This window comes from Pararge aegeria, chromosome 22, assembly GCF_905163445.1.
Source record: "Pararge aegeria chromosome 22, ilParAegt1.1, whole genome shotgun sequence".
Lineage (NCBI taxonomy): Eukaryota > Metazoa > Arthropoda > Insecta > Lepidoptera > Nymphalidae > Pararge > Pararge aegeria.
In genome coordinates, this window is record NC_053201.1 from 11,360,521 (window position 1) to 11,375,780 (window position 15,260).

The 15,260-nt window shown below is 35.2% G+C and overlaps 1 protein-coding gene across 1 annotated transcript; it reads right to left on the reverse strand.

Annotated features, from left to right (window-relative positions):
• Window positions 1-398: 398 nt before the first annotated feature.
• Window positions 399-14,258, reverse strand: LOC120633798 (apyrase-like). The gene is made up of 11 exons (XM_039904152.1): window positions 14,155-14,258; window positions 13,863-14,085; window positions 13,445-13,642; window positions 13,126-13,256; window positions 11,405-11,552; window positions 10,475-10,601; window positions 9,930-10,084; window positions 9,326-9,416; window positions 8,364-8,510; window positions 6,924-7,090; window positions 399-539 (listed from the first exon to the last, which is right to left on the reverse strand). Exons 1-11 carry the CDS (start codon window positions 14,253-14,255, stop codon window positions 399-401), a joined length of 1,629 nt encoding a protein of 542 aa, XP_039760086.1. The 5' UTR covers window positions 14,256-14,258.
• Window positions 14,259-15,260: the final 1,002 nt, after the last annotated feature.

Consider the following 15,260-nt stretch of genomic DNA (forward strand, 5'->3'; position numbering starts at 1 on the left):
TTTTAAAAGTTATTAGAAATAATAAAATATTTGCGAGAATTCGACAATCACGAGTTTAAGCGTGATCAGTTCCCTTCAATGTCAATCCCGATCTAATGTATTGAATTTTTAAATCCAGTATGTAAACTAAATAAAGCGTTGATAGCACAGCGGTTAGGACTGCGGCTTCACTTTTGGGGGGCCGAGTTCGAATCCCAGCACGCACCTCTAACTTATGTGCGATTTAAGTAAGAAAACACGGTTTTTTTGGTTGGTCTTGCGCACAGATTTGGATGGTTTATAGTTCAAATTTAATTTTACAAATAGAAATGGCATGCCAATGGCATTGTCTAAGCGCTGGAAAGATGCTGGCTTTATGTCAATTATTATCTATACTCGAAATTACTTGGCGATTAAAACTAATTTTGTAAACAAGGATTTGAGATCACGATCCGTCCATCCAGGTCCTTGACGATTGGAGACTGTTGCCGCACATAATCCATTAGCACTTCGTAGTCCAGTCCAAGAATCTCCACGTTTTTACGGTTATTGGCTATCATCTGTGAAGTAAAAGATAAGTAAAATAAATAAATCCGTTTTTACCCAAATATAGAAATATTGGGGTAGAAGCATGCATAACGTATTTTACGATTCAAGAATCTTAATGTTCCTACAAAAAACAAGACGAAACAAAAGTTGTCTTAGTCTTGTTACGAAGAAACAAATTTCAACTTGTGTAAATTGCAACGGAATTGGATTAATTCCGATCATGAATCGCCACAATATACTGGTCCATTAAATTGCACCAAATTTCGCGCTAACATCTACGTAGAACGGTTCCCCCAGTTAAAATTTGACGGTAAATTTGGTCCGGTTTGCGAGAATAGGACAATCTCTAAGCTCATTTACACAGTTTTGTATCGGACAAAATTTTGTAAAGTTGAACGGCTACTTTGAATTGAGTTCAGACTTGTTATTGAAATTTGGAGAGTGAAATAAAATGTTGGTTTGTATTGGAATTCCTAATTACTCTACTCTTTGGGAAGACGGAATAAAAATTACTTTATAGTATGGTTATTCTTACGAAAAAAAGGTATTTTTACCAATTAATAAGTAATCCCACTACTGTGCAAAAGCCTCGAATGTTTATAGAAGAGCGAATACGAATATAAGAACCAATACTGGAAGTACCAGCAAAGTATCTGGGTTCCATAATATTTGGGTGCTTTGTAACTGATACCAAAATGCATCTACGGTTTAAATGATTTCAACATTGGCCCAATCCGTTATGGCTAAATGCGCGTGTTAGGAAATAGGGAATTACAGCACTTTATCTATGATAAACCCGATGATTATATTAAATATATCAACAAATCATAGTTTGTATACTCATTGATAATGTATTGAAAATAGAATAATGGACTTTAGTAGACTGTCAAATAAAAGTATAGGATCTATGGCGGGAGACGCGAGTTTGACAAGTTAGATTGGCGGCAAAGAAAAGTGAGGACGGATTTAAATTAATGAATTGAGAATAGAAGATTAAGTAAAGTATTGTGGATAGAACGTTACAAATTGGGAATAGATGATTTATAATGGAAACGACATACTTAACGAAATATTGTTGTGGCAAAACAAGAGTCGTATATACTGGTGATGGAGTTGAGATAAGTTGTTAAAAGTTGTTGGTACTATGGTTGTACCTGATGTAGCATCAGATAAGTATATCTCTTATATCCTTTGGGTTATTCAGGTATCATATATGGAGCCCTAGCATTATTTCATACAGATAGCTTATGTAGCATATGTTGCTCTATACAAACAATTTGTTTCAAAAGTCCTGATGTTATTAGTGATAATAGTAGTTATGTTTGACCTGTCTTATATGTCTTGTATCAAAGGGCCTAGCGTTATAACATATGATAATGTTGTAATTGTGTTTATAAGTCTTGTTTTAATTGATTGAATAAAAGAGCAACGGTAGAGTTTCTTGCCAGTGGTCTTCTCTGCCGAAGACAGCATTCCGAACTGGTAGTAGAGTCATTTGAAGGTAATAAGTAATATGAATTATAGAGAAGCCTAATATACAGTATTAGAGTCAGTCTAGTTGTTTTATTTCACTCCTTGGGAAGTCAGGTTTATAGAGTACAGACCCACAACACTGCTCTAAAGCAGGTTGGTGGGCTTTAATGATGTCTTTTATAAAATTAATACTTTAATATGAGAAACTAGGTATTTAGCTTCAGTAATATTGTTAATTAATGAAAGATCTAAGTGCCATCCTGAACATTGTGGGTATTGCAGTGAATATCTGAATACCTGGGCCTTCCATTCTTTTTAGCATCAGAAGTGGGATCCTATTCATGTCCAATTTATGCCTTTCTCTAATGCAGATTTACTTTTTTTAGAACCATCCCGTCAAATGTGGACATAGTAAAGAGTTTGATGTTTTTAATGATGCCTCAACTTTTTGCTGCTATGTGCTGAAACAGAAAAACTCTGGAGACAAAGCACCATGCTTGTTGAAATTCTATATAAGGATATGTGGTCCGGAGAACCAATTGATGTGATATTTTTATTTTTTATTTTTGTTGGGTCTACTTTGCAAAGATAGTACTTATTATTTGAAACTGGTATGGCCTAGTGGCTCTTTTTTTACTTGGAGTCAAAAATAGATTTGATTTATATTTGTTTTGTTTGTTATAAACCAACTAGTCAAGTTAGCCAAACAGAATGTGTGATAAGTTTGATTAATTTGAATTATCAAGTTTTATTTAATTAGTCAGGTTAGCCAAATAGAATTTGTGCTAAGTTTTATTTTATTAGTCTGTCCAGGCTAAAATAAATTAACTGGTCAGGTTAGCCGAACGGAATGTGTAATAGATTTTTCTTTTAATTCTTATTTATTACATACAAGATTTCAAGTTTATATTGAGCAACTAGTCAGGTTAGCCAAGCGGTTGACTTTTATTTAGGAACTATTCTATGTACTTCGAGATCGAAGTACTTGTCAGGAAAGCCGAGATAGGAGAGATTGTGTAAATTATTCAGAACATATAAAAGAATACACAAAAAACAAAACAAAACAAAAACAAAAAAAAAAAAAAAAAACAAAATTTCTTGGTAGAATAGAATAGAATATGATTATGTGTCAGAACAATACATATAGGGAAAATTACTATTGAATAGCTAAATGAAATAGTTTAGTTTCTATGTTGGGTTGTGTGAAGAAAAGAATTAGGAGTCAGCTTAAATGTTGTGGGTTAGGTTAGGTCCGTGATTTTTCAGTATGTTGTTGAGAGAAGTTTTTAAAAATGATATAAATAAAATACAATTATAAACTAAATTAATGTTGCTGTCGCAAAGGAAAATATATTAGTTGCATTATAAATAATTAGATTATACTTAGGTTTACAGTTGTTTGAATTATCAAATTGTATGTGAAATTTTAAGAGTCCTCGCATGATAAATGATTCTGTTAAACAGGTGGTTTAATTGATGTTTAGATTGAAATAAAACATTGAATAATAGAAATAACAATTGAACATATACCTTGGCTTTTATGATGAGATGATAAAAAAAAAAAGATGTAAACTAATAGAAATAATTCCATCTTAGCGTTTTTATATTAATTGTTTTATATTTATCTTATATATTACTTGACTTGGACAGTGGAAAAAATATGAATATCACCAGTGGGTGATGATGTTATTGATATCACTTGAGAGTGATGATGATGTGGATATCACTAGTGAGTGATGATGTTATTGATATCACTTGAGAGTGATGATGTTGTTGATATCACCAGTGGGTGATGATGTTATTGATATCACTTGAGAGTGATGATGTTGTTGATATCACCATTGGGTGTTGGTGTTTTGGTATATATTGGTTTGACTATTAGACTGTACCGATTGCATCTGTGACTAAATGAGACTAACAATGTCAATGACAGAATTGATGGGAAATACAATTACCTGTGTGGATATTTTGATAAAGTTGGACTGGAGGCAAAAGGATAAATTGTTTTGAGATTTATATTGAGATGGAAATATTTGGATTGTGATTGTACATGTTAAAATGTACAAGATAATAGAAAATGAGTATTTTTGATTTACATTGTTGAAAATTAATCATTTTACTTTATTAGAAGTATTATATTGTTGTAATATGTTAAATGGTGTGGAATTTTAATGAAAATTTTTTTTGGTCTCTTTCACTTTAATTATAAAATGTTATGATTATGCCTATCTTTTGATAAAATATTGTTTACAGTTTATTGATAAAAGTGTATACAGAATGTAACTGATTTGATGATTTTTTATGCTTATATACCATTTGAACTAATGTTATAGAGGTGTACATAAGATTATGTACTTATAAGGATGTTCTTTGAACCTAAAGACTTATGATACAATACATATACCTAAAAAGAATAACCCTATGTACTTCGAGAACGAAGTACTTGTCAGAATGGCCGTGTTAGGAAATAGGGAATTACAGCACTTTATCTATGATAAACCCGATGATTATATTAAATATATCAACAAATCATAGTTTGTATACTCATTGATAATGTATTGAAAATAGAATAATGGACTTTAGTAGACTGTCAAATAAAAGTATAGGATCTATGGCGGGAGACGCGAGTTTGACAAGTTAGATTGGCGGCAAAGAAAAGTGAGGACGGATTTAAATTAATGAATTGAGAATAGAAGATTAAGTAAAGTATTGTGGATAGAACGTTACAAATTGGGAATAGATGATTTATAATGGAAACGACATACTTAACGAAATATTGTTGTGGCAAAACAAGAGTCGTATATACTGGTGATGGAGTTGAGATAAGTTGTTAAAAGTTGTTGGTACTATGGTTGTACCTGATGTAGCATCAGATAAGTATATCTCTTATATCCTTTGGGTTATTCAGGTATCATATATGGAGCCCTAGCATTATTTCATACAGATAGCTTATGTAGCATATGTTGCTCTATACAAACAATTTGTTTCAAAAGTCCTGATGTTATTAGTGATAATAGTAGTTATGTTTGACCTGTCTTATATGTCTTGTATCAAAGGGCCTAGCGTTATAACATATGATAATGTTGTAATTGTGTTTATAAGTCTTGTTTTAATTGATTGAATAAAAGAGCAACGGTAGAGTTTCTTGCCAGTGGTCTTCTCTGCCGAAGACAGCATTCCGAACTGGTAGTAGAGTCATTTGAAGGTAATAAGTAATATGAATTATAGAGAAGCCTAATATACAGTATTAGAGTCAGTCTAGTTGTTTTATTTCACTCCTTGGGAAGTCAGGTTTATAGAGTACAGACCCACAACACTGCTCTAAAGCAGGTTGGTGGGCTTTAATGATGTCTTTTATAAAATTAATACTTTAATATGAGAAACTAGGTATTTAGCTTCAGTAATATTGTTAATTAATGAAAGATCTAAGTGCCATCCTGAACATTGTGGGTATTGCAGTGAATATCTGAATACCTGGGCCTTCCATTCTTTTTAGCACGCGCATCAATTTCACGAAACAAAATTGTCACGGCCTTTAACCGTACTGCTATGTAGATAAAATTTTACTATTTTTAGAATTAGATTTAACAAGCTATAAACTGATACCTAGCCATATATCTAAACTGATATAAAGGCATTAATACTAGTATGAATGCCTTAATTATTAATGGGTTTAGTAAATGATCACCGTGCCTTCTCCATCTACAAGACACTGGCGAAGTACCTTAAGCCCAGTTGGTAAGGACAAAAACGATATAACGGCGGCGGGAGGAGGACGCAGTCGCGGATCCTCTCCGTCGCAGAAGAGCGGGTCGCAGGCGACGTGCTCACGAACGCTACCTGCCTAACGAGGAGCCTCGGGCGACTGATTTGAGGTATCGGTCGCCCGACGAGAAACGTCTTCGAGTCGGGAGGCGCACCGAATGTTCGTGGTACGCCTCTGACGGAGTTTGGAGACCTTGAAAAGGTCCCCCTGTGGAGGGTGTGCCTCGGCAGACGCCGCTGGCTGGGATACGGACGATTGCGCAAGTGTTCTCGTGTCCCAGTCACCAGGCGACGAGTAGGAACATCGCTGGGTTTTAGTGGGTATTCTGGCCGCTTTATGCCAGTGAGTCCCACATAGCCCTCCGGAAACAGCGCAGCTTCGGATGCCCTATTTCCGGAGGGGACGCATAAACGCATTTCCCAGCGTTAAAAAAAAAAAAAAAGGTAAAAGCTATATACAAGAATTAAACGGTCCGACAGTGTACCACACTCTTCAGGCTACATTCCTAACTCGAGCTGGCGCTGAGAATTTCTGAGCATCGAATCCATCATATCAACCCATTACCGACCCATTACATGGCAAGAGTCTCCTCCGACAATTATGCGGATTGGTGGACTTCACACGCCTTTGTGAACGTTAACATGCATACCTGAGAGAGAAATCCAACTCTCAGGTATGCATGTTTCCTCCCAATGCCTTTACCATTGAATCAATTGATATTTTAATTCCCTAGAATGCACGTAACTTAGAGGTGCGTGCTGGAATTCGACCTCGGCCCTACGAAAGTGAAGTCGAACTCCAGACCACTTCTACTACGCAAATAATGTTATTCTATATTAATAAATAAATAAATAAAATAAATATACTACGACAATACACAATATCGCCACCTAGCCCCAAAGTAAGCGTAGCTTATGTTATGGGTACTAAGATCACTGATGAATATTTTTTATGAATAATATCCATAAATACTTAGAATATATATATAAACACCCAGACACTGAAAAACATTCATGCTCATCACACAAACATTTTCCAGTTGTGGGAATCGAACCCACGGCCTTGGACTCAGAAAGTAGGGTCGCTGCAAACTGCGCCAATCGACCGTTAAATAATAATAATAATTAAATACTTTTAATTGTGATCAGATATTTACCCAGAACCCATCGCCGCCTTCACCAATAAAACTTTGTGTGACGACCTTGTATGTCTTGTAGACGTCTAAAGGCTCATACCGAGGTACATCGCAGTCATTGCACCGGACGGTCGCGTTAATGATCCTACTGTTCACCGGCCGTAGACCATCAAATACTACTCGTAGCCCTGCGTTCACAAAAATAATCATCAGCCAATTTCAGTTACAACTAAATGCCTCTCCCAACTGGAGGATTTGCCCATAATCACCACGCTAGGCAGGCAAGTTGGTGTTCACAGTAGATGGTTGTAGTAGCACAGAGGACGCTGCTGCCCGCTCTATATTACCTTAGTCGCGTCGTACGATACCCGCGGCTAGAAGAGGGATGGTGACAACTGTATTCTGATCTGCTGTCACCACACGACACATCACAAAAAGAATAAAATAAAATAATTAATATCCCACACAACGTAGTCTATCTTAACTAGAATATGTGTATTTATTATGATTATTGATCACAGTAAAAGTGATATTACTAGTAAGATTCACATTTGTCTGTTTGTTGTATTTATTGTTTTTTGTTTTACACCGATTGTTGACACAACTGGAGATGTTTGTGTGATAAACATGAATGTTTTTCATTGTCTGGGTGTTTAATCTGTATAATATACGTATATATGTGTATTATATTCATAAAAATATTCATCAGATATCTGTCTTAGTAGCCATGACACAAGCTACGCTTACTTTGGGGCTAGATGGCGATGTGTGTATTGTCGTAGTATATTTATTAAAAAAAAAAATAGCATCAACAGCCATGCTTGCTTTCATAAACAGAATTGTTTCTTTCTCTGTAAATAAAAATCTCTTTCTTTCCTTATTTACTTCTTCTCTTATATCGGTTTTTTAGGTATTATTGACGGACCAAGCAGATGGCCCACCTGACGTTATGAGGAGAACTATCACCTATAAACTGAGCAAACTTGGCAGGGCATGGAAGAAGCACGACCTGCAACATGCCGCGCTGTGTCCATCGATTCGAGGAGTAGGTGTTAAGCCTCTTGGGTCTGTAATAACACCGGCAACAATGTCCATCAGACCGAAACACAGCATTGCAACAATCAACAATTCCTGCTTAGCAGCAGAAATAAGCATGGAGGTAATTAGGTACTTTCCCGGATGAGCTCTGTTACAAAAAGCTCTACTGCTACTATAGAATAGGATATATATAATATATGTTATGGAAACTATTGTATAGCAGTATACAATATATACATGTATACATATACGTATACTATAAATTAGTAAGACATATAATATGTATAGCATCCTATACAATACTTCTAAGTTTATACTGCACAGGATATGAAAAAGAACATATTATTTTAGAATTGCAATCACGTAAAAAAATTATTTATTGAATTTGACGTAAAAAGCAAATGTAAAGTATTGTACAGTTACCAGATATTTGTAACATCCTTGCGCCTGGTGAAGGATCGTTTGCCACAGCGAACTCCAAAGCTTCCAGCACATGCTGTCCTTTTAAGTCAAATACTTCCACTCTTTTTTCAAATGGTGTGGTTGATAGTAGTTTTTCAAATGTTATATCTGAAAACAGATTAGAGGTGAAGTTTTTCTGGATGTATCAGGCGTTTCATCTCCTGGAAAATACAATAACTAGATTTTAGAATACCTTAATGTTGTGGCATCGATATACAAGTAAGTAAGACACAAACGATTTCAAAACCTGAAGCAGGAAAGAAAAAAAGAAAAGAATTAAAAAAGTCCTTCTAGGTGTTCAGCTAGACCAAATGGTTTGTCTTTGAGAAAGCAGTTCCTGTTATAACATATTTCGGAAAAGAAAAAGAAAAAGTTCGATAATAGCTTGCTTTACTTTGTGCGCTCACTTAATCCAGCTGCATGTATAAATTACTAACTTAATACAATGACCCACTTGAGTGACCACAATGAGTCACTTTGCAATTTTTATTGTCAATTCAAAATCTTGTCATCGTGTGTAGTTCGTTTTAAGTCAAAGTAAAATGTGCACAGAAAGTGCATAGTATTTATACAAAAGCAATTTTCACGATCATAATGAAACTTAAGCTTTTTGTGCTATACTCCACGAAAAGTAGAAGAATCTGCACAATAATATTTGTAATTTCTTTAATCTTAATACTTTAAGTCAAGCTCTTAGAAACTTCATTGCAAAGTCATCATATCCCAAGAATGCTCCGCTATCAAGCAAACGTTCGTAGATAATACATTGTGGAAGATTATACATCACATCGTTTATATTATCCAGCAGCAGCAAGTACAGCAAATTAAGTTGAATACATATGACACTTGCATTAACATCACATTAAACTTATTTTGGCAGTACTCAGTGATTAATTTTTAAAACGTTATCAAGATTAACTTACTTCCTGCGTCGATGTCAACTCTCACGCCTCCCGTGTTAATTAAGCACAAATGTGCGTAATTCCATTGATTTCCCTGCGCTTTTTCTATTGCCTGTTTATAATTTTTTTTCATTGAATAGTTTAATATTTTATTTTAAAGTAATATTCTGATTCTGAGTATCTCTTGATTACTACAAGTGCCTAGATGCGTCCTAGGTGCGTCGTTGTCATAGAAGTTAGCGATTAAACTAATCGTTTTCACTGTTTTTATTTCAACGGATTACCTCGGAATATTAAAGTCCGTCCGGAATATTAAACAGTGGCTAAAAAATATATTGAACCAATTATTTATAATTGGAATTTTGAAACTTCAATCAAATTGAGTATTAACAATAGCCTCTGGTCGACTGATGGACTAAAGGACTGGTTTGTGATGCATAAGTTGGTAGTAATAGCACAGGGCTACTACCCGGTCTCCGTCATATTAACTTCGTCACCTCGCATGACATTCGCGGGAAGAGGACATGAGGTGACAAATGTATTCCAATCTGTCGTCACCACACGGCACAAATTGAGCATAACGATATCTTATTTCAACATTATTTATTTGAGGAAAAAAACTTACAGCATTCATAAATGCATCGCATATGAAACTCCCAAGGTTACATTCGGCGCAGGAGCAGCTTGAAGATAGTTGCACTTTAGAAGTGCCCACAAACTCTGAGGCTTTCTCGTTTATGATTGGAAGATATTCATTGATCTTTGCCAATACGTCGGGTGCTTGAAAAAAGACATTTTTTCAAACGAAATTAATCACACACACAACAAACACACATTTTGATGTACTCAAATGACAATCACCACTCCAATTCAAAAGATCCCCTTTATACCGAACTAACATAAGGATTATAAATTCAACGATGGAACCAGTGTGCCCTGCAGTTCAACGAGTGGGTCAATTGAGATAAGCTTGAGTTTATTTCACAATTTCATTACTTTGCTCAACATCGTTGCAGCTAAATGAGAGTCACCACTTCAACCTCACCTAACGATTGTTCAACTCCTACTTAGAATGCCACAGCATACGCCTTTGTACGATGGAACCAGTATGCCCTGCAGTTGGACGAGTATCAATTGAGATCAGCTTAAGCTTTTTAATAACTTCATTACCTTGCTCAACGTCATTGCCTGCAAAATGAGGTTCGCCACTCCAATTCACAAGATCCCCTTGCTCGTTGAAGTAAAGCTTGATTTCTCCTACAAACGCCGTACGGGCTGCAGCTTGGACTACGAGCACCTAAATAAGAAATTTAGTATGAATAAAGCGAGAGCCTCACAGCTTCCAATCTGTATCGTTTTCCGCATTCAAGCCAATCATGAGAGCACTGCTCGAAAGCCCGCTTCTTGGGACGCGACTATGACGCTGTGATTGTGCCTTGCCTTTAAAAGTACATTTTAATAGAGTATAATTCTTAAGTAAGTTTAAAAAAAATTGTGAATCAATGCAAATACAATTTTGTAATAGAGGTTCATGTCCTAATTTTCAGCGGTTTAATCTATAGACAGAACAACATAAGTACGTTAATAACGTAGGTTCGTTAGTAGGTTAGCTACCCACATCTTTATTTTTATAATTTTTCTCTCTCTCTCTCTCTCTCTCTATCTCTCTCTCTTTGCCTCTCAACTACTGGAGGTTGGCCTTCAGCTCAGCGAACTTATCGCGGTCTTACGCCAAGCGAAACAATGTTTCCACGCTTACGATATTGGCCCATTAATGGATGTTGCGCCACCATGACTTCTTTCTACTTCCAACACGTCGTTTGCCCTCTTCTTTGCCAATCATTATGAGCTGGAGCACTTGGTATCGCTTATGTCTCGGAACGTGGCCCAGATATTTGATTCTCTCCCTCTCTCTCTCTTCTCTCTTTCATCTCTTTCATCTCTTTTTAATGATCAGCAGTACCTCCGGCTTCTGGCAACGCATTTTTAGAGTGAGAATAATTAAAAAGGTTTAAAAAATAATAGATAAAATCGAGAACGAAGACTAGGTGTTCAGCTATTCCTTATATCTTAATACAGCTATCACGTTAATTTACTTACAGATCTATTCTCTTGTTCAACCACAATTGGGTAGGGTCCCTGAGGTACAAACGGAATACCCGCTGGTGGCTCCGTATTTATTAGCAATGAGTGACTATGTGCTCCAACTACTATGTCTATGTACGGACTGGCTTTCAGTGCGATTTCTCTGTAAAAAGATTTTGTTTTTTAATTTTTATCTGTGTCTCATGACAAAGTTGTCATTTATAGATATACTGCTCAGAACAATTGGACGCTTTTGCTGGACTAGCTTGATAATTTCATTTTTTTTAATATTTTATAGTAAGCCTGTAAGTATAAGCATGCCTTTCAGACCGGAACATACCAATACTGCTTGGCGGCAGAAATAAGAATAGTGGTATTACTTTCCTGGACAGGCTCGGTCACAATAAGCTCTACCACTACTTTAAGTATTGCATGTAACCTGTTCCCTTTGTGAGAGTTCTACCTGCCAATTTAGCTTTTCAACTCTATGACCAATATCTTGTGCACTTCTGGGGTAACTGTATCTGACTTAATCCACATAAATTTAAGAAAATTAGTTCAGTGTGTTGAAGAATAGTAAAATTCTTAAAAAATATGTTGCAGTGATTGCTTGCTTCCTTTCACATAACAATGCGTATAATTTATATCGATTAATTTAGATCTTTTACGGAAACTCTAAGTGAAATCTGAAACCACAGAAGCACACAAAAGTACTGCAGCCTAATTAATAGAATTTACCGTGAAATGTTGGACCATCATAAATATTATAATAATAAGAAGGCTCTTCGACTATAAGAGCGATTCATGTATAATAATTAAATAGTTCAAACAAACTAAAAAAACACGCTTGGTATAAAAAACTAAACTAATTTCTTTCTTTTAGTATAGCGAGTATTCATAATAGCGATTTTTTTTAGTTTTTCTTGATCGTTTATTTTTATTAGAGCAAAATTAATCGGTAACCCATCCACCATTAAAGAGATAAAATATATATTTTTTTTAATTCAGTGTGCCCCTCTCGAAATGCAAGTTCTAATTATTATTTAAAACAGGCCATTAAAAAGTAATAGCTAACGCCCTCCACCATCTAGTAGCTTAATGTTTTCTGTGGAATCTGTTAGGTACGCGAACGCCATAGGTTTTTTACATTTGGGTCTAGATGGCGCTGTAGTAATTAGTAAAAAATCTTATTTTTTATAGTGAAAATTGGAATAATCTTTTCAGATTAGTGTATTGTCATCGGTCCTCGATATGTCTACAAAGTTTGAAAGAAATCTGACCGTTAAAAGTGGGTCAAAATCGCGCCCAAAGAAGTCGGTTACAAACAAACATACAAGTGAAGCTAATATAAAGCGTGTAAAAATGAGAGAAACTATATATAATACCGCACTTACCAATCCACACTTGGTCAGCCTGATAGACTACGGCCTAAACCCTTCTCATTCTGAGAGTAGACCCATGCTTTGTCCAGTAATGGTTTAATAATGACGATGAATATATAATATATCGTTTTTAATTTAGTTTAAAAGTAGTTCATACTTATATTTTGTAAATATAGGGATTGGACCAATAGTTACCATTTTCTCCGTCTATTTTAAATCTGCCGTTTAAATCTTCTACTGAACATAAAAAATATATTATAAAATTAAGAGCAGATTCAAATAAAGAGTGGCATGCTTTGTTTTCCCCTGGAGTCTTCGTATTAAAAGTTATTAATAATTCTCAGAAAATCTTACTGGTCTTTTTCAAGTCCACAGTGAGATAGAACGACGATTATGTCCACGCCCTCTTCATGCAATTTTTCAGCTTCCCTTCTGGCCGCCTCTATTTCATCAGTAAAAGACAGATTCCCAATAGATGCCAATTCCTAAAAAAATCAATACCATAACGTCTTAAATTTTTAATTCTTATATTATATTTTTAATATTTATGTGACATAGATACTCCTCGAAGATATTGCTACGGAGAGATTAACATTGCTAACGAATTGATGTCATATCTATTTAGAATGTTTAGACGACTGATTATATGAAAATTGTAAAAGAAATTGCTTACATTTGTAGTAGATATAATGACTCCAATAATACCAATCTTGCGACCCTTCCTCTCTACTACGACACTTGGTTGATACAAGCCTTGGATATCTGGTTCTTCATCATCGATTATATTAGCAACAACTACTGTAGAATTTAGGTGTCGAAGGTATGGTACAACACCTTCTATACCATTATCAAACTCATGATTTCCTAGTACCTGTAGATAAATGATATTCATATTAAGATTAAACGTTTTAATCAGTTTGGCTTCTTTTTAGTGGCAATAAAACAGAATAAACCTCCCAAGCTACCGTAGGTAAGAAAATCCAGACTATTATTTTTTGACTAAATGTCTTTCCGCCAAATAAATATTTCAAACACTGGGGTGGTACTAGTTACAAAAATCAACACAAAATATGAAGTATATCTGTACTTACGTGAGCATCATGGGGTATCATATTCATAAACTCCTGGGTGACATTCCATTTAAGCAGGTTGTACCATATAGTGCCTTGAAAACTGTCACCACCATTCAACACTATGGAATCTGGTTCTCTTTCTAAAGCCTGTCTAATAAGAGTAGCGGTACGGGCGAATCCGCCTATGCAAGGGGCAACTTGTGGGTTGCATGCTGATGCAGATAGACTTGTTTCTACAAATCTGGAAAAAAACCCAACTTTATTTTTTAATCTTACAAACATATATTATGTTATATTGTAAGAGCCTCACCTAGCATGGAAATCGTTATAATGCACTATATTCAATTCATACAACTGAGCACTAGCTATGCAGCAAACACTTAGAAGCACAGAAGCTTTCACACTCAGCATAGTGGCTCGTTCAACTACCTACTGACGACTAGCAATACGATCTCACAATAATATTTGTAAGATAAGATTATCTTTGATAATTTTATTTTATATTATCTGCCCGTCATGTCGGATGATGTCATTGAACTACGATGATGTGTGATACTTCGACCGAGACTTGTTTACATCCCACCAAAGTTTTTCCGCCAAGCAATTTTGCGTTAAGGTACCATGTCGCGTAAAAAATGATTGTGATTGTATGGCTTCAATATAACTGCAATACCTCTAACAGGTTAGCCCGTTACCATCTAAGACTACGTCATTTACGATTTGGTATGATTGCACTTAAGGCCAAACTTGTAGAAAAATGAAAAAAAATATTGAAAATGTTACCGGGGTGTCTATGCCAATAGATAATAATAATAATGAAAATAATGTTCGTTTCCAAATAATCTTAAGTCTTAAAGCTTAAATATCATAAATGCAGTTTTAATTACTTAAGAATAACAGGAAGATATTAACGGGAAAAGGCAAAATTGAAGCTAGAAGGCAGAGCTTTAAGCTAATGAAAGCCAAAGACCTGTCACACTTCCTTCCCCTCTTTAGTTAAAAAAAAAATTATAACATCTCTAGAATGCTCCAAGAATCATCATAATAGAATCATATTAAACCATTGAATTTCATTACGTAGGTCATGGGTTTTCTGCAGAAAGTTCCAAATCCGATTGTGTCCAGCAGCTCCTAGCGACTTGCTTGATGTGTCTGCCAGTCATTTAGGATACTTTATAATAACCCCCAACGCATAAAACGACGGGAAATTAAGTTTTGTGTGTGTATGTGTGTGTGCTTCTTGTCTGCCTGTTATTGATTAATTAAAACGTGACGCTTCATTTTTGTGATTAGATGGAAATGGAAATTTGGAATATTGTGGGAGACCCATGCCCTGTCGTGGTTTGATATGATGATAATATTGAACTTTACTTTTAAATTAGCGAACGTAATTATTAACCTCACCTTTTAACAATG